This window comes from Podarcis melisellensis (genome assembly GCF_964234715.1).
Source record: "Podarcis melisellensis genome assembly, chromosome: 10".
Lineage (NCBI taxonomy): Eukaryota > Metazoa > Chordata > Lepidosauria > Squamata > Lacertidae > Podarcis > Podarcis melisellensis.
In genome coordinates, this window is record NC_138542.1 from 59,590,193 (window position 1) to 59,615,474 (window position 25,282).

The 25,282-nt window shown below is 45.0% G+C and overlaps 1 protein-coding gene across 1 annotated transcript; it reads left to right on the forward strand.

The window, feature by feature from the left end:
• The first annotated feature begins 1,856 nt into the window (after positions 1-1,856).
• TUBA8 (tubulin alpha 8) lies at positions 1,857-25,172 on the forward strand. Its single transcript, XM_081929295.1, has 9 exons — positions 1,857-2,083; positions 5,255-5,474; positions 6,320-6,468; positions 7,336-8,016; positions 8,875-9,165; positions 17,854-18,076; positions 20,761-20,909; positions 22,039-22,719; positions 24,675-25,172. The coding sequence occupies exons 1-9, from the start codon at positions 2,081-2,083 to the stop codon at positions 24,966-24,968; spliced, it is 2,691 nt and encodes an 896-aa protein (XP_081785421.1). The 5' UTR covers positions 1,857-2,080; the 3' UTR covers positions 24,969-25,172.
• The last annotated feature ends 110 nt before the right edge of the window (positions 25,173-25,282 follow it).

Below are 25,282 nucleotides of genomic sequence, written 5' to 3' on the forward strand. Positions count from 1 at the left end.
CCTCTGTCTTGTCTGGCTTAAAGTATCAACTCATTAGCCCACATTCAACCCACCACTGCTCTCAAGTTGCAGTTCAGGATCTGCACACCTTCTCTGGATGGAAGGAAGGAAATGCAAGCTAGAGATGGGTCCGCAGCATATTACTGACACCAGATAACCTCCTAGCTGTTTCATGCAGGTGTGAAATAACACAGGGGACACACTGGAGTCCTTTGTGATGTAGGGCAGAGGCCAAGGAATTAAACACGAATCTCTAAATGCCCTGTTCAGCAACTGACTTGCAAGGTAAGACTACAGCCACTGCTAAACAACGCCTCCCATCCCAAAGGGGTGGTCAATGGTATTAAAAGCTTGTTGCAAGGTCCAACTGGCTTGCAGTCTCCTTGTCCAGCTCACAGCACAGGTAATCCGCTAGTGTGACAGATATTTCAGTGCCAAAACCATACTGCAAAGGATAAAGATCATACGTTGAACAGTTTGCCCAAGTAGCATAAATAGGAAACCAGCAGGTAATCGCCTAGGATGGTGGGATCTGATGAAGGCTCCTTTGATAATGCCTTACAACTCCTTCCTTCAGTCCATACGGTACTTCACCATTCTTTACAACCTGCCCCATCCAACTGACCTGCCCTGCTCTGGCTGCCTTAAGGAGTCAGGATGGGCAAGGGCCAAGAGGACAGATGATCAGCCTAACACCTCCAAGCACCTCGTCCACATCCTCAGACTGAAGGAGCTAAAACATACCTATTAAAACAGGATGAGCAGGTAACAGCATAAGAAGTGCCCTTGCTGGATCAGATCAAAGGCCTATCTAACTCCACCTCCAGTTCTCACAGCAGCCAACCACATGCCTATGTGAAACCTGCAAAAAAGTTATGAATGCAACAGCAGTACCAGATGACAGCAGGGATAGCTCAGTCTGGAGAGCATGAGACTCTTAATCCCAGGGTCGTGGGTTTGAACCCCATGCTGGGCAAACGATTCCTGCATTGACTAGATGACTCTAGAAGGTTCCTTCCAACTCTACAGTTCTATGATTCTACCAAGGCTTCCATAGACTTCACAATGAGAACGGGATCTATTCTGAAACGAACACGAATGACTTTATCAGCAAGGTGCCTTGCAAACTAACTGGTTGCTCTAGGCCAGCACAGTGCCCTTTCCCCCCTCAGAATACTTTACCCCTTGGAACAGCTCTGCTAGATGACAACCCATTGATAGGAAGATGGCAGGGAAAGTTGATGGCAAACAATAGGTGCTAGCTGAGGGATGGGCAACCTGTGGCTTCCAGATGCTGCTAGACTCCTGCTAGACTCCAGCTCCCATCACTTCTGGTCATTGGCTGGTGGAGGCTGATGAAAGATGTCCTACAACATCTAGAGGGCCACAGGTTCCACATACCGATGTTTTGTTGGATTTCTGATGTGTCTTCCAAGGTCTACTCATCAGATTCAATGTCCTGAACTCAGAAAAAAACGGAGCATTCAGTAGAATCAAATGGGAAAGCTTTTCCATGGCCTCTACTACTTCAAGATGCGGGTGGGTATTTGCAAATTTGAATTCTTCCCAGTGGGGGGCAGGTAACTCCTTCTACATAGGAAACGATTCAGCCCAGCTTCCTTGAGATATATTTCCCTGCATGAAAGGAGCTTTCCCCCAAAAAACTTGTCCATGGCAGAAGCATTCAAACAAACCACCCCTACACAAAGCCAGAAGTGGCAGAGTCCCAGGAAAAGAACCTGGTTCTGCTCAGAGAATAAAACCAGAGCCAAGAGGAAGACGCTCCTATCATTTCAGGTGGGGAAGGGGACATGGGCAGACGGCTTCTGCTGAGCCCACCACCTGAGAGTGAGTGAGTGTTCAGTGATGTAAATGGCAGGAGCAGGAAAGGGGAGGTTGCCAAGGGTGATTATGACCTTCCTCCCCTGCACTGTGATGCTCAATGGCACTCCCTGGGGGTGGCATGCATGGCTTGGGGTCCTTGGCACCCAGCTGCCTAGAGCGAGACAGCAGTGGGAACATCAACATCCACAGCTGCTGTTGCTAATCGGGAGCGAGAGTGAGCACTACTTGAGGCACCATGGTAAGGAAGGCAGGGGAGCTTCCTGCACATGGAAGTACCAAGGGGAGAGAAGGTTTCCTCTGCTTCAGAACTATTGAAAGGGTAGAAGATCAAGGCAGTTTGACAATACAGGATTGATGTGGTGTAGATGTCAGGGTTAGGGAACCGCCAAATCCTGCTGGGCTTTTAAGTCCATCCCTGACCATTGGCCCTGGTGGCTGGGACTGGTGGGTGTTAGAAGTCTAAGAAGATCAGGAACGCCACAGGTTTCCCTTCCCTGATCTACACCCTGACATTTTATCCACCATCACATCGGTTCTGTGATGGCAAGGTTGATGCTGCAGCAGCCAGCTGTTCCAGGCCAGCAGCTGAATGACTTGAGTGCATTTGTTCTCCAAGGTGCCAAGGAGAAGCCCACAAGCAGGACCGGAGTGCAATAGCACTCCTGACTCATGTTTCCCAGAAACTAGTACAGTGGTACCTCGGGTTAAGAACTTAAATCGTTCCGGAGGTCTGTTCTTAACCTGAAACTGTTCTTAACCTGAAGCACCACTTTAGCTAATGGGGCCTCCTGCTGCCGCCGTGCCACCGCTGCGTGATTTCTGTTCTCATCCTGAAGCAAAGTTCTTAACCCAAGGTACTATTTCTGGGTTAGCGGAGTCTGTAACCTGAAGCGTCTTTAACCAGAAGCGTCTGTAACCCAAGGGAGCACTGTATAAGACCTCTGACATTGGGGATAGAAAATAGCCGGCATGTCTAGGAGCCACTGATAGCTTTATCCTACCTAAATTTATCTAACATTTTTAAGGCGTCATAGTTGGTAGCTATCACAACATCTAGTGAGTTCCATAGTTTAACCATGTTCTTTTTTCCCATTAATTGAATTCTTTATTAAACATATTTTACAAAATTATACAGCAATATATTACAATTTGTATCCCATCCCATACCGCAGAAAAATTAAAAATACATTTTTTAAAAAAGACCTAAAATAGACTTCTGATTGTTCTAAAAAACAAAAACTAAATTACACTTGTTCTCTTTTACAGTATCCTATTAATATATTATTTTCTTAAATCTTTTTGATAACAAAAAAGGAAAAATAAATAAATAAAAACATTAAGTTTACATATATTGTCTGTACAATGCAAGACTCATTCAATATCTGCCAGGAGGTTTTTGCTGTCACAGTAGTTTTTCAGGTACTCCTTGAATATAATCCATTCTTGGTTTACTTTTTGCATCATGTTCTACAATGATGATAAATGAGAGAGAGCTGTCAAATATTGGTTAGGCTTTCAATCCCTCTCTGTTTTATTCAGACATTGCCAGTTGATATTGACTGAAGCTTTCCCCTTGATTTTATTTATGCCAGCTGTCAGCAATGCACACTGCAGCAAAAAATGCCAACCACATAACTCTAATGGCATCTGAACTGGTCCAGAAAAAGATATTGGGGTTCAATATTGTTTATCTAGTGTGTGTGTTTGTGTGTGTGTGTATTTGAAAACATCAATAAAAATTATCTAAAAGTTAAAAGTGATGGATAGCTTTATGTGCAGCAGCTGTGAAAAAGGTTAATTCCATGTTAGAGATCATAAGGAAAGCAAATGACAATAAAACTGCCAATATAGCAACAATACTGCTATACAAATCAATGGTACAACCACATTTGGAATACTGTACACAGTTCTGATCACCACCCCTCCAAAAGGAGAATGTAGAAGGGAAATGTTAAGAAAGGGCCACCAAAGTGATCAATGGGAGTAGAATCCCCTATGAAGAAAGGCTACAGTGTTTGGAGCTTTTCATTTAGAGAAAAGGTGACTAAGGGCGGATTTACACACAGGAATAAAAACGCTATAAAGAAGTCAGAAATTAAATCGTTTTATAACAAAAGAGAAAAAAAACCTATGTAAAAATCACATCGAAAATTTGTTTGCTCTCTGGCGCCATCTGGTGTTGCATGTTTATAACACTTTCAAAGTGTTTTTTGACTAATGTAGTTGAGTCCTAAGTAGGGGATATAACAGAGGTATAAAAATTGCATGGTATGAAGAAAATGCATAGAAAGATGGTTCCACCCCCCCCCCCCCCGCATCTCATAAAACCAGAACTTGGGTTATCTACTGCATTTTGAACCAGCTGAAGTTTCCAAATCATCTTCAAGGGCAGCCCTGTGTAAAGAACGTTGCAATAACCCAATCTGGAAATTACACGCAATACAGTGGCCAGGTCATTTCTGTCCAAAAGGAACTAGAGCTGGAAAAGGGCACTCCAAGCCACGGAGGCCACTCCAGCGATAGTATTGAACCTAAAAGCACGCCCAAGCTGAGGACCTGCTCCTTCCAGGGGACTGCAAAGCTGTCCTGGACAGGCTGTCTCCCCACCTCCTTGACCTGAGAACTCGGAACACGCAGTACCTCTGTCTTTTCAGGATTCAGCCTTTATTTATTAGCTCACATCCAGCCCATCACTGCCTCCAAGCAGCAGTCTAACACCTCAATTGCTTCTCCAAATTCAGATGGGACAGACAGAGGAAGAGAGGTGACTCATGGGGTCCCGTCCAACACTACAGTTCTTTGATTCTAAGACAATTCTGGTTCAGTGGTCCCAGCAGTGCCAAGCAACTGGGTCTAGCTACCATTTTAATTTGACTAAGTGCTTCAGAGTGACTCTGCAGCTGGATTGTTGTGGGAAATCAAACTTAAATAAACCCTTCCAAGCATATGCATGAAGCTACTTACAGGGTAGGGACATGGGTGGCGCTGTGGGTTAAACCACAGAGCCTAGGACTTGCCGATCAGAAGGTCGGCGGTTCAAATCCCCGCGACGGGGTGAGATCCCATTGCTCGGTCCCAGCTCCTGCCAACCTAGCAGTTCAAAAGCACGTCAAAGTACAAGTAGATAAATAGGTACCGCTCCGGCGGGAAGGTAAATGGTGTTTCCATGTGCTGCTCTGGTTCGCCAGAAGCGGCTTAGTCATGCTGGCCACAAGACCTGGAAGCTATTCGCTGGCTCCCTCGGCCAATAAAGCGAGATGAGCGCCGCAACCCCAGAGTCGGTCACAACTGGATCTAATGGTCAGGGATCCCTTTACCTTTACTTACTTACAGGGTGCAAAAAGGAATGCACCTGTCCCAAAGAGTCTGTGTCGTGTCTTCTGACTTCACCCTCTTCTCCATTCTGCAGCGTGAGTGCATCTCCATTCACGTTGGCCAGGCTGGAGTTCAGATCGGCAATGCATGCTGGGAACTCTTCTGCCTGGAGCATGGAATTCAGCCAGATGGCACCTTCTCGGAAAAGAACCATCCCAATAATGACGACTCCTTTGCTACGTTCTTCAGAGAGACTGGCAACGGGAAGCATGTGCCGCGAGCTATTATGGTGGACTTGGAGCAAACTGTAGTCGGTGAGTTAAGGCTGTCTCAGGTCACATGAAATGCTTGTGAGATCAGGGGGCCACATTTCCTCAATGGGCCTCAGGTTTCCAAATCCTGGAATATGCCTTAGGTGGGATAACCATTAATTGATGAATCTTCCGTTCCATGTGTGTAGTCAAGACCTACAGAATTGTTCAGCTGTAAGATGTGGGTGGAGCTATGGGTTAAACCACAGAGCCTAGGACTTGCCGATCAGAAGGTTGGCGGTTCGAATCCCCACGACGGGGTGAGCGCCTGTTGCTCGGTCCATGCTCCTGCCAACCTAGCAGTTTGAAAGCACCTCAAAGTGCAAGTAGATAAATAGGTACCGCTCCGGTGGGAAGGTAAACGGCATTTCCGTGTGGTGCTCTGGTTTGCCAGAAGCGTCTTAGTCATGCTGGCCACATGATCCGGAAGCTGTACGCCGGCTCCCTCAGCCAGTAAAGCGAGATGAACACCACAACCCCAGAGTCGGCCACGACTGGAACTAATGGTCAGGGGTCCCTTTACGTTTACCTTTAAGAAAACAAAAGTTGTTTTCTAATGGTATGAAGAATCAAGCTATTCAACTTTTTAAAGCCACAGCTTTCTATGCAATGCCCCAGCTAATAGATACTTCGGAACCTGTAGCCCAGCAGATGTTGTTGGACCATCTCAGCATCTCTGACCATTGACCATGCTGGCTGGGGCTGATGGGAGTTGGAATGCAACAGGTTCCTCACCACTTAATTGAAATACCAGGCCATGGTTTTCTATCTAGATTCAGAGTTCGGTTGCCTTGTATTAAAATTCAGCTCCTTTTGGAAGGCCTTACGCTTCCTTTCCCCTTTCACAGATGAAGTGCGGGCTGGCACCTACCGTCAGCTTTTCCACCCGGAACAGCTGATCACTGGCAAGGAAGATGCAGCTAATAACTACGCCCGTGGTCACTACACCATCGGGAAGGACAGGATTGAGCTAGCACTGGATCGCATTCGAAAACTGGTAAGGCACAGCGGAACTGAAAGGATGTTTTGGTAGGCTACAATGTTATATTGAATGGCACTTCAAAGAGACCAGAAATGCATTGGCTGGGTCCCTGGAGAACCTGAGGACCAAACAAAAGAAGTTCCCCCTTTGGTCCACCTGAGTCAAACTCCACCCATCAGATATCTCTTTTAATTAGGAGTCTGTCATAGCTATAATTTACTTGTTCATTTTAATGATTATATTTATGTAAGTCAATATATTATCTTATTTTACAATAGATATTTAACGTATGCCAATCAGTAGATTTATTGATTGAGATCTATGGGTATAGGACAATATACATATTTAACAAAAATTAAAATAAAATAAATACACAGAGAGAGACATGCACACAGAAACGCACTCATGCATATGTATGGACACATACACCATCCATCCCTTTCTCCTAGCCACTTTCTGATTGGTTGAGAAAGGATGTGGAGAGGCCAGTTTGTAACACACTAAGCAGACACCTGGGTGTTTCTTTAATTCAGATGGAGAAACACTTGTTTTATAGAATGACTAGATAAAATGGAGGGCCCTTTAATACAAGGACGGGGAAGCAGTGTTGAAGAATAGTGAGGTAGGAAATGGCTCCTAATATCACATTTGCCAATTGCATGGAAAGAGAAATAAAGTTTCCGTCCTCTCCTAATGTTTTTGGTGCCGAATCTCCACCCTTCTGCTTGCCTACTTATACAGACCAAAATACTTTTCAGTCCTTCCTGGACTCTAACATTTCAGAACTCAGGAGGGGTATCTTATTTATGCAGGCTCGTTGGTGTAATAAAAAAGCTCTCTGCGTGTGTGAGGAAAGCACCTAAATGATGGTTCCCTTTACAGGCGGACACCTGTGCAGGGCTACAAGGATTCCTGATTTTCCACAGCTTCGGAGGAGGCACAGGTTCTGGCTTTACCTCCCTGCTGATGGAGCGCCTGTCTGTGGACTATGGCAAGAAGTCCAAACTGGAGTTTGCCATCTACCCAGCGCCCCAGGTTTCCACTGCGGTGGTGGAGCCCTACAATTCTATCCTGACCACCCACACCACCTTGGAGCATTCCGACTGCGCCTTCATGGTGGACAACGAGGCCATCTACGACATCTGCCGCCGCAATCTGGACATTGAGCGCCCCACGTACACCAACCTGAACCGCCTCATCAGCCAGATTGTCTCCTCCATCACCGCTTCCCTGCGTTTCGACGGCGCCCTCAACGTGGACTTGACTGAGTTCCAGACCAACCTGGTGCCTTACCCTCGCATCCACTTCCCCTTGGTGACCTATGCGCCCATCATCTCCTCCGAGAGGGCTTACCACGAACAGCTCTCCGTGGCCGAAATCACCAGTTCCTGCTTTGAACCCAACAACCAGATGGTGAAATGCGACCCCCGTCATGGGAAGTACATGGCCTGCTGCATGCTCTACCGAGGTGATGTGGTGCCCAAAGACGTCAATGTAGCCATTGCTGCGATCAAGACCAAGAGGGCAATCCAGTTTGTGGACTGGTGCCCAACTGGCTTCAAGGTGAGGAGAGATTAATATTGGCATGAAATCTGGGTCCCAATGCAATCATTAAGGTTTATCAAGAGAGGAATCTGTGGGAAAGATTCAGAAAATGGCTTTTTCTGAACATCTGAAGCTTTTTAGTTTAGAAAAAAAGCAAATAAGGGGAGACATGTTTTGTGGAGAAAAGGGATGCCATAGGAATTGCTGGTGAACATACCTGTGGTTTGGTGATTCCAGGAAAAGTCACACTCCATCCCATTCCCTATTGATATTTCCCATATAAAATAGAACTGCCTTGCAAACTATTTCACCATAGGTAAAGGTAACGGGACCCCTGACCGTTAGGTCCAGTCGTGGACAACTCTGTGGTTGTGGCGCTCATCTCGCTTTATTGGCTGAGGGAGCTGGCATACAGCTTCCGGGTCATGGGGCCAGCATGACTAAGCCACTTCTGGCGAACCAGAGCAGAGCACGGAAATGCCGTTTACCTTCCAGCCAGAGCGGTACCCATTTATCTACTTGCACTGTGTGCTTTCAAACTGCTAGGTTGGCAGGAGCAGGGACCAAGCAACGGAAGCTCACCCTGTCATGGGGATTTGAACTGCCGACCTTCTGATCGGCAAGCCCTAGGCTCTGTGGTTTAACCCACAGTGCCACCCATTCACCACAGAGTTGCCAACAAATAGAGGGACATCACTCAGTTCCCATAGAGAATTATGATGGAAGGCATCAGTCTTTACCAGAAGTACAGGCAGTATGTCACCTCATTCTTATTCTACCTCTAAGGTTCCAATTTAAAGGTGGTTGCTTGAACTGATACCATTTATGTGTGCGTCTATATGCTTGCTTTCTCCCCTTTCCTTCTAATCCTACCAGGTTGGCATTAATTACCAGCCGCCAACTGTAACCCCTGGAGGAGATCTGGCCCAAGTCCAGCGCGCTGTCTGCATGCTCAGCAACACCACTGCCATTGCTGAAGCCTGGGCAAGGCTAAATCACAAGTTCGACCTGATGTTTGCCAAGAGAGCGTTTGTGCACTGGTATGTTGGTGAAGGCATGGAAGAAGGGGAGTTTGTAGAAGCTCGAGAGGACCTGTCCGCCCTGGAGAAGGACTATGAGGAAGTGGCAACTGACTCGTTTGAGTCGGTACTCGACAGCGAGGAAATCTAACAGTTTGCTCCTCTCTGTGCACCACAATGTCTCTTGTCTGTTTCTTCCCTTCCTTTGGCCCTTTGTAGACTTTGTGGGAGAAATTTCCCTTGGGGGTTCCGTGTGGAGGCTCATGAAAAGTTCCCAATGCTTCAGACTTTATTCAGCAACGCATTACAGGACAGAGTCAAAAGAGTTTGTGAGAGCTTTCTTTTAGAAAACACTGTATACGAAAAATATGTTGTCTTAGCTGTTTCACCCTCTGGCCAACCACTTTCACTCCACCATGTTTTCACCCAACCACAGCTGTTGAAATGCAACATTACCCAACCAGTTTCTTTTACTCTACATGCAGAGCCCTCCTTGTACCTTATGCAGAGTTGTTTTTCACTCTAACAGTCAGTGTTAGGTTTCTCCTAACAGGTTCCTACTAGTTTTGTGGTCAGGCCACACTCTTGCATACATGATGACAGGCATTCCTTTTGCAGGCATTCCACGTCAACCTTTAACACAAGCCTGTGTAATGTGGGCAGCCAGCATCATAATACAAGCCTACAGTGAGTCTTGAAATGGGTGAGCTGAAGAAAACTGGGCAGGGATTCAGCCTGTGTGAAATCAGCCTCCCCTGGCCAAAGGAGAGAATTGGGAGGCAGCCAAGGAAACCTCCTCCAATTGGGTGCCAGAGCAGGTCAGGTGACTCCTATAAAAGCTTCCACATCAGGAGCAACTAGGAGACCTGGCTGCATATACATCATACATTTAAAGCATATGACTCCCTACAAAGCATCCTGGGAACTGTAATTGATTAAAGGTGCTGTTGGAAAATGTAGCTCTGTGAAAGGTAAACTGCAGTTCCCAGGATTCTTTTTTGGGTGGGGTGGGTAGGGAGTGCAGCCATGTGGTTTAATTGTGTTTTAAATGTATGGTGTGTGTCTAACCCTGATTTTGTTGAAGACAAACCACTTTCTGAGTTCTGCTCTCAGCTGTACAGTGGTACCTCGGGTTACATACGCTTCAGGTTACATATGCTTCAGGTTACAGACTCCGCTAACCCAGAAATAGTACCTCGGGTTTTAAGACTGCAATTTGCTGGAACCTGACTTTGTATGCAGGAGAAGTCCCTAACTCACTGAGGGTTTGAGACCCATTCAGCTATAATAATATATAATAAACAGAAGGCAGTGAATTATTCATGGAGAAATTCATTTACTCCAAATTTACTCCAAATGTCAGATAAAGTTTTCCATTTTTGAACTGTTGCATGACATGATCATTTGCCTTAATTTCTTCATTTACTCCATTGAACAGAGAAAGCAAAACCCTGATAATCTTCTTTATTTCTGCAAAAGTCTTTAACCAAAATTGCTGCACTCCCACCACAAATGGAAATAGGTACCCTTGTTCCCGAATTCCCTCCGACACAAAGGAGAGGAGGTGGAAGTTATGTGGGGAAGCTTTATTGGAGTACAGTGGTACCTCGGGTTACATACACTTCAGGTTACATACGCTTCAGGTTACAGACTCCGCTAACCCAGAAATAGTACCTCGGGTTAAGAACTTTGCTTCAGGATGAGAACAGAAATCGTGCTCTGGCAGCACGGCGGCGGCAGGAGGCCCCATTAGCTAAAGTGGTGCTTAAGGTTAAGAACAGTTTCAGGTTAAGAATGGACCTCCGGAACGAATTAAGTACTTAACCCGAGATAAGGTAAAGGTAAAGGTACCCCTGCCCGTATGGGCCAGTCTTACCAGACTCTAGGGTTGTGCGCTCATCTCACTCTATAGGCACTCTATAGGGAGCCAGCGCTGTCCGCAGACAGTTCCGGGTCACGTGGCCAGCTTGACAAGCTGCATCTGGCGAGCCAACGCAGCATACGGAACGCCATTTACCTTCCTGCTGGTAAGCGGTCCCTATTTATCTACTTACACCCGGGGGTGCTTTCGAACTGCTAGGTTGGCAGGCGCTGGGACCGAACGACGGGAGCGCACCCCGTTGCGGGGATTCGAACCGCCGACCATGCGATCGGCAAGTCCTAAGCGGTGAGGTTTTACCTGCAGCGCCACCTGCGTCCCTTAACCTGAGGTACCACTGTATAAATACGATGTGTGGTGCATTTTTAAAGCCAATTTGCATTTACTAGCAGAGAAATTTTCCAGAAGCATTTGGAAAGAGGTACCATATTTATATGCTTATGCTAGAAGCCTTCAAGCTGAGATGGATCAGCTGGAGTGCTTAGATTTCAATGAGGTCATAGATATGCCTGGCAGAAGAGAAACCTGGTGGAATGGAGAGAACCAGTCAGTAGCAGGAGGAGACAATTGGCACTTGCTTCACCAGCCACTTCCCAATTAACACCCATTGTTCACTCCCCATTACCAAGGGGCTAAACTGAATTTGAGACACATCTCCTAACCTCATGGGCTTCTAGAGAAACTGGGAAAAACTAACCTATCATGGAGACCCCCAGCAGAAGAAACATTTCAGCCCCAGCAGAAAAGGTGTCCAGGCAATTTAAACAGATCTGCAAAGTTTGGCAGCGGGTTAGGTTGAGAGTTTATTTTTTTCCCAAGTTTTCAACTTTTTAAAAACAACTCAAGGAGAACAACAAACCAAGAAATACAAAGAAACCAATAAATGGAACAACTTGCATATCTGTGGATCAATACATAAAACTGGAATTAATACCAAGAGCGATTCTCAGATGATGTTATATTATCATAACATTGTCCAAATAGCTGCAATTATTTTCATGCTATAACACTGCATGTCACTGTTAGATGCCTAGGTAACAAAGGACCACCAGGTGGCCTAAAAGGACTGTGGCCGTACTTTATCCTGCATTACTTGTAGTATATGGAGTGTAATTTTTTCAGCTATAGTTACTGACCAGACATTGCTATACCATGCAGACAAGTTTAGGTTCAGAGATTTCCAGTGCCAGGTGACAATCTGCCCCTAGCTGCTACCAGCAGAAAGGGTTAGGCTGAGAGTTGTAACTGACCCAAGTTCAGTCTTCACTGCTTAGTTAGTGCAATAGAGCACATATAGTTTCAATTTTTAAGGGGACTTCACAGGCTCCATCTCTGCAGTCCCCTCTCTTCTTCACAGTACTTTTCTTTCGGTTCAAAGAGTGGCCTTTGCTGGGAACTCCTGGTATCATTTTATGTTCTGCTTCATTCCATCATATGACCCTGGAGACTGTAGTAACTGCCTTTAGTTACAGACACTTTGCATTTTCAGGTTGCGTACTGTGCCAAACCCAGAAGTACCGGAACAGGTTACTTCCAGGTTTCGGCACTCGTGCATGCGCAGAAGCACTAGATCGTGCTTTGTGCATGCGCACAAGCGCCAAATTGCAATCCGCGCATGCGCAGATGCGGTGCTGCGGGTTGTGAACATGCCTGCGCATCCACTGTATGTTTTTATATATGTTGGAAGCTGCCCAGAGCTGCTGTGGCAACCCAGTAAGATGTGTGGGGCATAAATACTAAAACTATTGCTAAGGAATGGGACGTCCCTATTTTGATAGGAGAAATGTTGGAAGGTATGCTACCCATAGACATTGGCTCCTAAAGAGCCAGTGGAATGTATTCAATACCAGCCACTAGCCACTGAAGGCCATTAAAGAAGCAGTCAAGCTAGACAAAAGCCCAGAGGACAGGATCTTAATCAGAAGTCTGTGTGACTTGCTGGAAAACACACAAATGCACAGAGAGTGGAAGAGCAGTGCACTTGGGTTGCACCGTTGCCTGTTTATCTGCCTCTATGTAGGAGCCTGGTGATGTAATCAGGCAAGGGCTGTGCGTGGTGGGAATTGTGACCTCTTTCCTCATCTGCTCTATGACACTGAAGGGCATGAGCAGGTGCTTGGTGCCAGTGGCACCTCTCCTCCTGCCTTACAGCTCAAAGTGATACAGCAGGAGTGGGAGAGAGACGGAGAGAACAGAAACGAAGCCTTCTAACTGTTCACCAAGAAGGGAAGTGAGAATCAGTCAGAGCATTATGGTAAGCAAGAGGGGATATGAGGAAACCACAGAACGGGGGGAAACGAGAGTCTCTCTGCTGCCACTTGCTCTGCTATGCAGCCGTGGCCATCAAGAGGCAAACAGAGATTTATTTCGGACGGGATAGCTTCTTCTGCAGCCCTTGGCTAGATTTCAATGTTTCTGGCGCAGACAGCAAGCTGGAAGAAGTCACCAGGACTGCATTCCTGTGCGTCTTCAGAGGGTGGGTAGGTACAAAGTCCCACTCAAATCAGAAGGCATTACTTCTGAGTAAACCTGCTTAGGATTGCACTCTGAGTAGCTACATTTTCACCACGAAGGAAACTGAGACACTAAAACCTGGGGTGCTTGCCAATACGTTTCTATACCGAAATTAATCATGCTTTCCCACCAATTCAGCTGCGGGGAGCAATGTCTAAAAAAATAGATGAAGTGTTTCATATTGTCTCCATTTTAGAGATGGGGCTGAAAGCAAGTGGCTTGCTGAGTCACACTCCTTGGCTATGGTGGGCTTGGGTTTCCAGGTCAAAGTCTCACAATCTTATCTTTGGGTCAGCTATGGATGCTCTAAAGCATTCTTTTTTGGCCGAGCCAGAAGTTGAACTAGGGCATTTCTATTATTGTTTTATTATCTATTAAATTTATCAGTTGCTTTTCTTGCTGCGGGTAACACAAAGTGCCTTTGCAAATAAATGCAATGTCTGTACACTAAGACCAGTCTCACACCAGTTTAATAGTCATGGCTCACAATCACATAACGTAAGTATAATCTCTCAGAAGGGGCAAGGGATTTCTTACAAAGCAGCAGAATTCTCAAGCCCCTTTCCTAAGATCATTTGGGCAAAGACGTGGTGATTAAATTGGTTTCCAACTAGTTTAGATTTGCAGCCTAGAAGCTCCCTTGTGAACAATTACTGCCGGAAAGGGCTGTCGCTCAGAGGTAGAGAGCTTGCTTTGTATTCAGAAGGACCCAACTTTAACTCTTGGCATCTCCAGGTGTGGCTGGAAAAAACCTCTGTCTGAGGCTCTGGAGAGGGCCTGCAAGTTAGTGTAGATGATGTTGAGCTGGATGGATCTATGCTCAGACTTGGTAGAAGACTGCTTTTTTTTGCTAAAGCATCCATGACAGATGGCCATCTAACCTGTTTAAAAACCTCCAGGGAAGGAGAGTCTACTACCTCTTGTGGGAGTCTGTTCCACAGCTGAACAGCTCTTACTGTCAGTAAGTTGTTCCTGATGTTCTTGCAACTTGAAGCCATTGGTTCGAGTTCTACCCTCCAGATCAGGAGAAAACAAGCATGCTCCCTCCTCTATGTGACCACCCTTGATATATTTGAAGATGGCTATCATATCTTCTCAGTCTCCTCTTTTCCAGGCTAAACATACCCAGCTCCTTCAAGCATTCCTCATAAGGCTTAGTTTTCGGACCCTTGATCATGTTGGATGCCCTCCTCTGCACACATTCTAACTTGTCAACATCCTTCTTAAATTGTGGTGCCCAGAACCGGACACAGTATTCCAAGTGTGGTCTGACCAAGGCAGAATAGAATGGTACTATTAATTCCCTTGATCTGGACACTATACTTCTGTTGATGCAGCCTAGAATAGCATAGCTTTTTTGGTTGCTGCATCACATGGTTGACTTATGTTAAGCTTGTGGTCCACCAAAATGAAACAATTAGCTACTCAGAGCTAACAGCCACAGGTCAAACATATGCATTTTGTAGTCATGAGAATCTTGTTGATATATTATTTTCTTGTTGATACCATATTTGGAAGGGACCATAGTTCAGTGGTAGAGTGAAAGAGAGTTCTGGACTCAACCAGTGGTAGACATTGGGGTCTCAAATTTTAGCGGCGTCCTGTGTGACACCCAAATTTGGTGGCCTCTCGCCTTCTAAGGCTCTGTGCCCAGTGCAACCAAACCAGTTGCGCTTCCCTAAATTCACCTCTGGACTCAACCCCTGGCATTGCTAGATAGGGCTGGGAAGAGTCTCTGAACCTCTGGAAAACCACTGCCAGTCAATGTCAATAATACTGGCCTCAAGAGACTAATGGTCTGACTCAATATAAGGCAGTTTTCTATGTTCTGATGTAATCCAAAGCTTAAAGATGAGCTTATACCTCTTCTCTCACCTGAGACATTTTCTAGCCAACAGCATAGCCACGTGCACTCTAATGTATTCTTCAACTTGTGTTCCGGTAAGAACAGCCAAATTTGCATGAATAAACTTACCTTGGGAAAGGAAATCAGATTCGCGTTTCTGAAATAATTCACTTAGCAAGACTAAGATTAACGGAATTTTGCCCGTCTAGGACATCCCCATTGGCTCTGACCTCTGACCTGGAAGCATAATTTTTCTTGGCTCCCCATGGGCAGCCTATTGGCCACACACATAGTTCATAATTTGAGAACCAGAGACCTCTGTTTGCTCTTTTGCAAACAATGCATTACTCCCTCCATTACAAGTCTATAGGAGTTTGAAAGATACCCTCTCATCTATTTATGACATCAGACACCTGACAATGATTAGCTTCTGTCATCAGAAGCTCTTGGCTTCACTGAAAGGTTGCCAAGAAAAGAGATGGATCTTGGGCGTTACAAACTCACAAATACAAACCTTATAGGATCGCCCACACCTATATATGCAGTAGCTGGAGAGTTGGAGAGTCTTTCCTTGAGAATCCTTAAAGTATCAGAAACTGACTCCACATCAACTCAGAGCAGGGCTTTCAATGTAGCTACCCCTTGATTTGTGGAACAGTATCCCTGTTGACATATGATAGGTAACCACTATTTGTGGGTTCCAGAATAATTGTAGACATTTTAATTTGTTTTGATAAGCTTTTCCAGCAGCATAACAATGATTTTAGTCTCTGCCTTGGGTGTTTCTTTGTATTGCTTTTAAATCTTTTTCGTTTTGTTTTTTTGTTCCTTTATCGACCGGCTGAAAATCATGCTTTCCCAAAAGCTCGGACTTTTTGCTACAAGGAATGTGACAGGAAAAGACACTGGAAAGTGTAGGATAACACTTGCTTTGATGCAAACAAATCAGGAGAAATATTCAGTAAACTGGTGATCTGGACGTGACCTTAGAGAACAGCATATTATTGTTTGAGGCAATCAACACATCAAACAGCTTTCACATTTCTTTTCCAGAGTACTAACCAGGCATTCATGGGGAGACTCTAGGACATTAGTGTGGCTTTAGTATTTAAAGAATATGCCTTCGTCCAAAGGCTACTGGGAGCTGCAGTTTATGCCTCACAGAGCTACAATTGCCAGCTTTAAATGTACGGTGTATGTGCAGTCTAAGATGGCGTAATTGCTGTGTAGAAGAGGGGTTTTCAGCAGGTGAAATTCCTTATTCTGTACACCTATCAAATGTGCAGGGAAGTCTTGTCTTCTTTTCCACCTGGCCACCCTAAATTATTAGGGAAGCAAGGGTTTATTATTAATGGTGTTTCTGTCCTTGATAACAAAATTTCCCCAATTTGTGAGAATCAATGCTACTTTCTAGATCAGAAAGTATTTCTGGAGGGGCACAAGCTGCTGTTCTTGTCACCAGAAAAGAGTTAAGAAATCAGAAGGCTCTGCGCCCTTCTTAAGTTACACCCGGTGGAGAAATACCATCAAGCTGCGTCAGGTCCCAGTCAGGAATAAAAATAAACTCACTTGGCACACAGTATCCTTTCAAGATCTATCAAAATCCATATGGGATCAAGAGTGTTCTTTGTACACCTGTACAGTGTTTGTACATGGACACAGCCAGAGAATGCGGAGCCCATTTTGGAGTGTGCAAACTTTTGCCATATTGCCAGACCGAATAATGCTTTTGTGGCAAACTTTTTCATGTGCTGGCTTTGCCCCGGTTCCATAATGTCTAGCTTGCATTTCTCAGATGAGAATGGATACAGATTTGCTTCTGTATTATTGAAATAAATAGTCATTGTAGTACAGATTAAGAAATTTTTAAATGAAGATTTATGATGATTATTAATAATAATTATATTAAGTTCAGAAACTGAAGTTCTACCAATATGTATCTGTCAATATATTGGGATATAATCAATTACAAATTAATTAGATAGCAACAACTGAACAGATAGTGAAAAAAATAATTATTAAAGGACACTGTGTTCTTACAAGCTTGTCATGACTTCGTTAATAATAAGAGTATTAATGGTGAACAAGATTTTCTGAAAGACAGTATGTCTGCCATATCTGATCAATATGTCTGCAATGTTGAGTTATAGGGGAATATTTCCTGTGTTCTACAGCACTGGATGGGTGAAAGTCATTTGGGATCTACTGGTGATTTGCCATAGTTGGCAAGAGTTTGTGACTCCCAATTGGTGGTTCTTCTTCTTTTAAATGAGGTTGATGAAATGAAGAAAGTTGGAAGGGTAGGAACGGCGCCAGGAATATAATTTTGTGTTGAAGAACTATGAGCAATGGTGGCTGATGCTTGTTGGGACTGGTGGGGTCAAAAGCAGAGAACCTAACAGCAGGTTCAGCAATGAAAAGCGGAGACAAATAATTCTAGTCTTACCCTCCTTCTGGTTGAGCCCTGTAAGGCAAAATTGAGACTAAAAGGGAGGAAGCTGATAGGAAGTTCTGCCCCTGGACCTGAGGGAATGGGCAGACCCCATGTGTGCTCTTGTTCTACTGACCTTTGCTCTGTTGTCCTCCTTCTTCCACAGCGTGAGTGTATCTCTGTACATGTTGGGCAAGCTGGAGTTCAAATTGGCAATGCATGCTGGGAGCTTTTCTGCTTAGAACATGGCATCCACCCAGATGGAACTTTCCAGGACAAAGCCAACAAATTTAATGATGACGATTCTTTTACCACATTCTTCAGCGAAACTCGCACAGGAAAACACGTGCCGCGGGCTGTCATGGTGGACCTAGAACCCACTGTAGTAGGTCAGTGGAATAACTAGCAGTAGCAAATGCAAATGAGACCGCTTAATGTATAACAGTGCTGGGGACCAACGTAGAGTGACTTGATGTGAGTACAAACAGGGTTCCTTCACTTTTAACAGTTGAACTGAAGAAACTTGGTGCCATGCAAACATGGGTGTGTGTGTGTGTGAGTTATATCTTTCTTTTTTTAAAAATATAATATTTATTAAAATTTTCAACAACAAAACAATAAAAAACAAAAAGAAAAAAATAACAAAAATGCAAAAAATAAAAATAATTAAAAAACGCATAAAGTTTCTATTACTTATTTTCCTTTAACTTATTTCCCAGACCTCCTCATACCTCCCTTTTTTGTATTCCAATTCAAATTATTAATTCAGCAAATCCTCACCATTAATTTTTACTTATTTCTAAGCCTTTTTTCATATTCTCTTAAACATTACAGCTGGAAACCACTTAATTTCTGTCCAACATCATTCTAACATTCATTAATTTTACAATATTTCTGTAAATAGTCTTTAAATTTCTTCCAATCTTCTTCCGCCGACTCTTTTCCCTGGTCTCAGATTCTGCCGGTCATTTCTGCCAGTCCCATATAGTCCGTGAGTTATATCTTTCAGAAGTTCTCCTCACGCAATTATAAAGGCACATTATAAAGATCTATTGTGCTATCCAGAGGTCTTCTGTTCTCCAGCAGAAGCCTGCTATGAGGTTGTTGCATATACTGGGTTCGTTCATATTCCCTTATGGGTGTCAGCTGCATCCCATTGCTGACAGAGGGGGAGAGCGTGGAAAGACAGGAGGAGATAATTAGGCAGGAATGTGGAAAGAGGGAGGAGCAGCCTAGTTGCAGTAAAAGCCTGAGCTCCAAGAACAAGGAGAAGGAAGGGGGGAGTTCAAGGGAGAAGACACAGACTGACAGTTTAAGCTTGGACTCAGAGAGAGGGCCACCGGAAATAGCCCATTCCATGATGCGCAGGCGAGCAAGAATTAATGAGAGGCATGAACAGGAAAGGAAGAAAAAGTGGGGCTTTAAATAGGGGAAGAGGAAGGGGCGGAACTCAGACTTGGCAACGGCTAATTTGGAAGCAGACCCTGAGTGACTGAGCTCCAGAGTGATTTGTATGTTTTGAGCAATAAACTTGAGTTAATTGCTGCTGGAGTTGTCTCGCTTTTGTGGGAGAGACCCAACCATTACAATGGGTCATTAGTCATTAGTCAACCTTGCACAAGGTTGGGCACAAAGAGCTTATCTTGCTTGTTGCAGAGTGTATAAAACATTGGTGCACCAAGATCTATTTTCAAGGATTTGTGATTCCGCCCCCCCCCCCATAAATGTTGAAAGCTGCATGTCCTTGGTTCAGGTAGCATATCTCTCTTAGTGTGTGTGTTTATGTATGATAACATTTCTTTGTGAACATTTCTTGCTATGTGTTCTGAGAAAAACACAACTATTTGCCACAAAGGAAGAGCAGCTCATGCCATCTTCTGTTTGCTCCCACATGCATGCACACCCACACCCCAAGCAACAGCTGCATACAACATAGTTATCAGAAGAAGCATCAGCTCAGGAGCTTCTTTTGGCATAGCAATGGCTGTCTTGCGCTGCACCATCAACATTAATCTTGCTGTTCCCTGGCCTAGCCTGAACCAGCAGGGATTACCTTGGGTGTTGACGCAGCCCCTGTTTGGCTTGTAAGCATCATGCACGAGTATGCCTCTGTGGAAAAATGCTGGATATGTGCCTGCATGTTTCTGTTTCTCTTTTTCTGCTTTGAAAAAGATTCATGCCCTCTGTTGTACATCACAGCCAGGGTTCAAGGCCTTGCACAATAATAACCGTGTTTAATTACTGTTTAACAGTAGCTGCTTGGTGACATGATCTGAATGCAGTGGGTGGGGCTGGGGAGACAATCATTTTGAATATTGATGGACTGGGCTTGGATCAGGTAAATTCATTTTAATTTCGCTAGTTAACTGCACATTCTTTACTGACGGAAACCTCTGCAGGGCGGACTTTGGTAATTTGGTCCCCTGAGCAAGGACAAAATTTGACACCACCCACACCAAATATTTCAATTTTCCCCACAATAATTCCTTTTGGTACAGTTGTTTTTTATGGATCTTCTCAGTAGGTACCGATATAAATATAGGTATCAACATCACTATTAATGTACGCCCCCCTTGCCTTGGCACCCAATGCGGAAACCTGCCCATACCACCCTAAATCTGGCGCTGACCTGCAACCAATAAGAGCCTTCCATTTCCCAGGCTAATTTACCAGATCCATCCTCTGTCTCTACATATTACGTGCAGTTCTCTCTCTCTCTCTCCACTTTTGGGAGTTGTTACCAAGCAGCTACTGCTAAACAGGCCTGCAACGTGGGAACAGCACAAGGCCTCGAACCCCAGAAGTCCCACTCTGACATCAACAGGAGCCACCAATCCTTTCTCAAAGCACACAAAACGTAAAACACACACCCAGCATTCCTCCACAGACCCGACACTCCACAAAATCCTGTTCAGAATCGCAGAGAAAGCCAGAATAATTTAATAATTTTAAAGTTCATCTGGCGTACAACAAAGACGGCATCCTATATAAGGTATTCAGTTGGCACATATCAGCATTAAAGAAACATGTCCACAACAAACTCTGACCACGCTCTGCTTACTGTCCTTAACAGATGAAGTGCGGGCTGGAGCTTACCGCCAGCTTTTCCACCCAGAGCAGCTGATCGCTGGCAAGGAAGACGCCGCCAATAACTATGCCCGTGGCCACTACACCATTGGCAAGGAGAGCATCGACATGGTACTAGATCGCATTCGCAAGCTGGTAGGTAGAAGGTTGCCAATGGAAAGTGATATGTGGTTTGGGAGCAGGATGAGGCAGAAATCTGGAGGGCTATAATTTTTTATTTCATTCTCAGAAGTTAGGTCCATAGTGGACAGAGGCTGGATGTTTCATTATTCAGAGATCAATGGTTTTCCAAAATTAGGAAATATTTCCTCAATAACTGTGAGGAAATATTTTCCACACCACCTTCTTGGCCAAGGAACCTCTGCATGCTTGCCACATACCTCCTGTGCTGTAGGAAATCCTGGGGCATATTCTAAGGAAACCATGAAGACACTGGCCAATCCTGTTGGACCTATAGCAGAGAAATGAATGAAACTTACTTCTTCCTCTACTTAGCTTGTTTGGTGGGCTTCTTGTTGGGGGTGGGGAAAGCTGATTTATTTAATTTAAAATACTTAGAAACGTCTTCATATTTAAAAATCTCAAAGCATTATATAAAAGAATGAAAATCTCACAGCACATAATAAAATAATATAAAACCAGCATAAAATACAATTCCACAGCTTCACAGTGATGAATATCACTAATCTAAACACTTGAAAAGATAAAATGTTGCTGTATACCAGAGGTCAGCAAACTTTTTCAGCAGGGGGCCGGTCCACTGTCCCTCAGACCTTGTGGGGGGCCAGACTATTTTTTTTTTGGGGGGGGGGAATGAATTCCTATGCCCCACAAATAACCCAGAGATACATTTTAAATAAAAGGACACATTCTACTCATGTAAAAACAGGCTGGTTGCTGGACCGTCCGCGGGCCAGATTTAGAAGGCGATTGGGCCAGATCTGGCCCCCAGGCCTTAGTTTGCCTACCCATGCTGTATAGCATATGTCCATGTTCCATGCGGCAGGTGCCATCACACTAAAAGCCCTACTCAGGATAGCCACAAAATGGATTTGATATACAGATGATTGGATATCCGTGCCCCAGGAGATTACACCATTGTCCAGGCTGTGAATCAATCAATCAATCAATCAATCAATCAATCAAATTTCTATACTGCCCATCATCCGAGGATCAGTGTGGTGGCATTTCATCTCTGCCAATCCCTGCCTCACAACACCACTGGTTAACCCCTAATTATTATTCATTATGGTTCCCTTTCCAGACTGACGCCTGTTCTGGGCTACAAGGATTCCTGATTTTCCACAGCTTTGGAGGAGGCACAGGTTCTGGCTTTACCTCCCTGCTGATGGAGCGCCTGTCTGTGGACTATGGCAAGAAGTCCAAGCTGGAGTTTGCCATCTACCCAGCCCCCCAGGTTTCCACTGCGGTGGTGGAGCCCTACAATTCTATCCTGACCACCCACACCACCTTGGAGCATTCCGACTGCGCCTTCATGGTGGACAACGAGGCCATCTACGACATCTGCCGCCGCAATCTGGACATTGAACGCCCCACGTACACCAACCTGAACCGCCTCATCAGCCAGATTGTCTCCTCCATCACCGCTTCCCTGCGTTTCGACGGCGCCCTCAACGTGGACTTGACTGAGTTCCAGACCAACCTGGTGCCTTACCCTCGCATCCACTTCCCCTTGGTGACCTACGCACCCATCATCTCCTCCGAGAGGGCTTACCATGAGCAGCTCTCTGTGGCCGAAATCACCAGCTCTTGCTTTGAACCCAACAACCAGATGGTGAAATGCGACCCCCGCCATGGGAAGTACATGGCCTGCTGCATGCTCTACCGAGGTGATGTGGTGCCCAAAGACGTCAACGTAGCCATTGCTGCCATCAAGACCAAGAGGACAATCCAGTTTGTGGACTGGTGCCCAACTGGCTTCAAGGTGAGAAGGGACAAGTAGGTGCTCTCTTTTGTAGGACTAAAACCTTAACACCCACAATGATGATGATGATGATGATAATAATAATAATAATAATAATAATAATTGTTAAGTTGTGGGTGAACATATCAGACGACACAGCGATTCTTTAAACAACTCTTGTTTATTCACAGGCTAGAACAGGACTGAACTGAAGGGTTCAGCCAGCCTGCTTATATAGAGCTCCACTAGAACGCAACAGTAACCATTTTCCGTAACTATCCAATCACTGAACGTAACTTTCAATCCCTTATTTGCATATGTGGACCTGAGTGAAAACTATCTACTGTATCCCCCTGCTGGCCCAGGGTGAGAACTTCAGTACATAATAATAATAATAATAATAATAATAATAATGGTGACAAAAGTGTTGTTTGTATGTGCTGCAGTCATACCAAGAGTCATTTTTTGAGTGGACCCTTGTGGCTGGGAACTGCATTTGGAGGACTGATTTTGCCCCTCTCTACCTCTCTGCTCAGTCCTCTAAGGGCAATTTTGAGATCAAGGAGGAGAAAGCTGAGAGGCGCAGCCACCCCCATCCCACTCCAGGCTGATTTCAAGTTGGAATGCTGGCAGATGGGTTGGAGGTCCATTCACCTGAACTGTCCAGCCTCCCCCATCCCGCTCTTCTTGGAAGAGTTTGCGGGGGGAGCACGTGCAAGCCTAGCATGGAGAAGGGCCATATCTCTATGGCAGAGCATCTGGTATGCACACACAAGGTCCTTGATTCAATTCCAAGCATGTCCAGGTTAGGCTGGGAAATGCTGCCAGCCAGTGTACGCAATAGTAGATGGACCAATGGTCTGACTCCGTCTCCGACAGTTTCCTATGTCATTATTAGTATAGTGGTACCTCGGGTTAAGAACTTAATTTGTTCTGGAGGTCCGTTCTTAACCTGAAACTATTCTGAACCTGAAGCACCACTTTAGCTAATGGGGCCTCCCGCTGTTGCTGCGCGATTTCTGTTCTCATCATGAAGTAAAGTTCTTAACCCGAGGTACTATTTCTGGGTTAGTGGAGTCTGTAACCTGAAGCGCCTGTAACCTGAAGCATCTGTAACCCAAGGTACCACTGTATGACTATTTTAAAAATTTTATACCATCAAACCTTGGTTGTCAAACACCCTGGAACTTGTATGTTTTTGGCTTCCAAACGCCGCAAACCTGAAAGTGAGTGTTCCGGTTTGCGAACGTTCTTTTGGAACCTGAATGTCCGATGGGGCTTCCTGCAGCCAATCAGAGGTTTTCGAACATTTTGGCAGTCAAACGGACTTTCGGAACGGATTCTGTTCGACTTTCCAAGGTACGACTGTACTGCTTTCATCAATAGATCTCGGAGCAGTTCACAACATAAAATGACAATATAAAACCTCAAAATACATAGTAAAAAATAAGAACCACAACAAACCAACCCCCCTCCCACTCATACGTACAGTGGTACCTCGGGTTAAAAACTTAATTCGTTCTGGAGGTCCGTTCTTAACCTGAAACTGTTCTTAACCTGAAGCACCACTTTAGCTAATGGGGCCTCCTGCTGCCGCCGCGCAATTTCTGTTCTCATCCTAAAGCAAAATTCTTAACCCAAGGTATTATTTCTGGGTTAGCAGAGTCTGTAACCTGAAGCGTCTGTAACCTGAAGCGTATGTAACCTGAGGTACTACTGTATATGCAGTCCTCATCAGCTAATTTTTTTTAGGGGGTTCATGGCTGATTTTAAATGCAATGCACTTCTGCATATCCCAGGCATAGTGAAACCTTAGTTCTGTTTGTAGCTGTTCCCACTCTGCTTCCCCCGGAGAGGATTAAGCTTGCTATTTGAGGGAATGATGACAATGGGGCAGTATCAACTGAGGCGTTTTGCTGCCCACACTTAATTTCTGTCTGTACAGTTGCCTTTTCTTCCCTCCTCTTGGTTTCCAGGTTGGCATCAATTACCAGCCGCCGACCATCGTTCCCGGGGGTGACCTGGCTCAAGTGCAGCGTGCCGTCTGCATGCTCAGCAACACCACCGCCATTGCAGAGGCCTGGGCGAGGCTGGACCACAAGTTTGATCTGATGTACGCCAAGCGAGCTTTTGTGCACTGGTATGTTGGTGAAGGCATGGAGGAAGGAGAGTTTGCGGAGGCCCGGGAAGATTTAGCTGCGCTGGAGAAAGATTACGAGGAAGTTGGAACAGACTCCTTTGAAGAAGAAAATGACGGGGAAGAGTATTAAAAATGGTGGTCCTGGCAGCTCTTCATTGCACTGGGGGTACAGCTCACCAAACTCTTTGCTGCACAGCAGCTTCTGATCATTTCATGGGGGGTGGATGGAGGAATGGACAGTGGAAGGGTTTGGTGGATTGGGCCCTGTGCCTACTCCTGCAGCATATGTAAAAAATAGACCATCCATCTGCAAAAAAAAAAAAACAAAAAACAATTTCCAGTGACTTCCTTTCTTTATTATGCCTTATATTGTGAGGGGGGAAGAAATATTCTGCTTCTTTCTTAAAGCAGTCCAAGAAAAAAATACAAGTACAGTGGTACCTT

Bases quoted from the DNA above. Each gene is read 5' to 3' on its own strand.
- TUBA8 (XM_081929295.1), top strand. The intron at 6,469-7,335 runs GTAAGGCACAGC...TTCCCTTTACAG, and splicing joins TGGATCGCATTCGAAAACTG to GCGGACACCTGTGCAGGGCT. The intron at 22,720-24,674 runs GTGAGAAGGGAC...CTTGGTTTCCAG, and splicing joins GGTGCCCAACTGGCTTCAAG to GTTGGCATCAATTACCAGCC.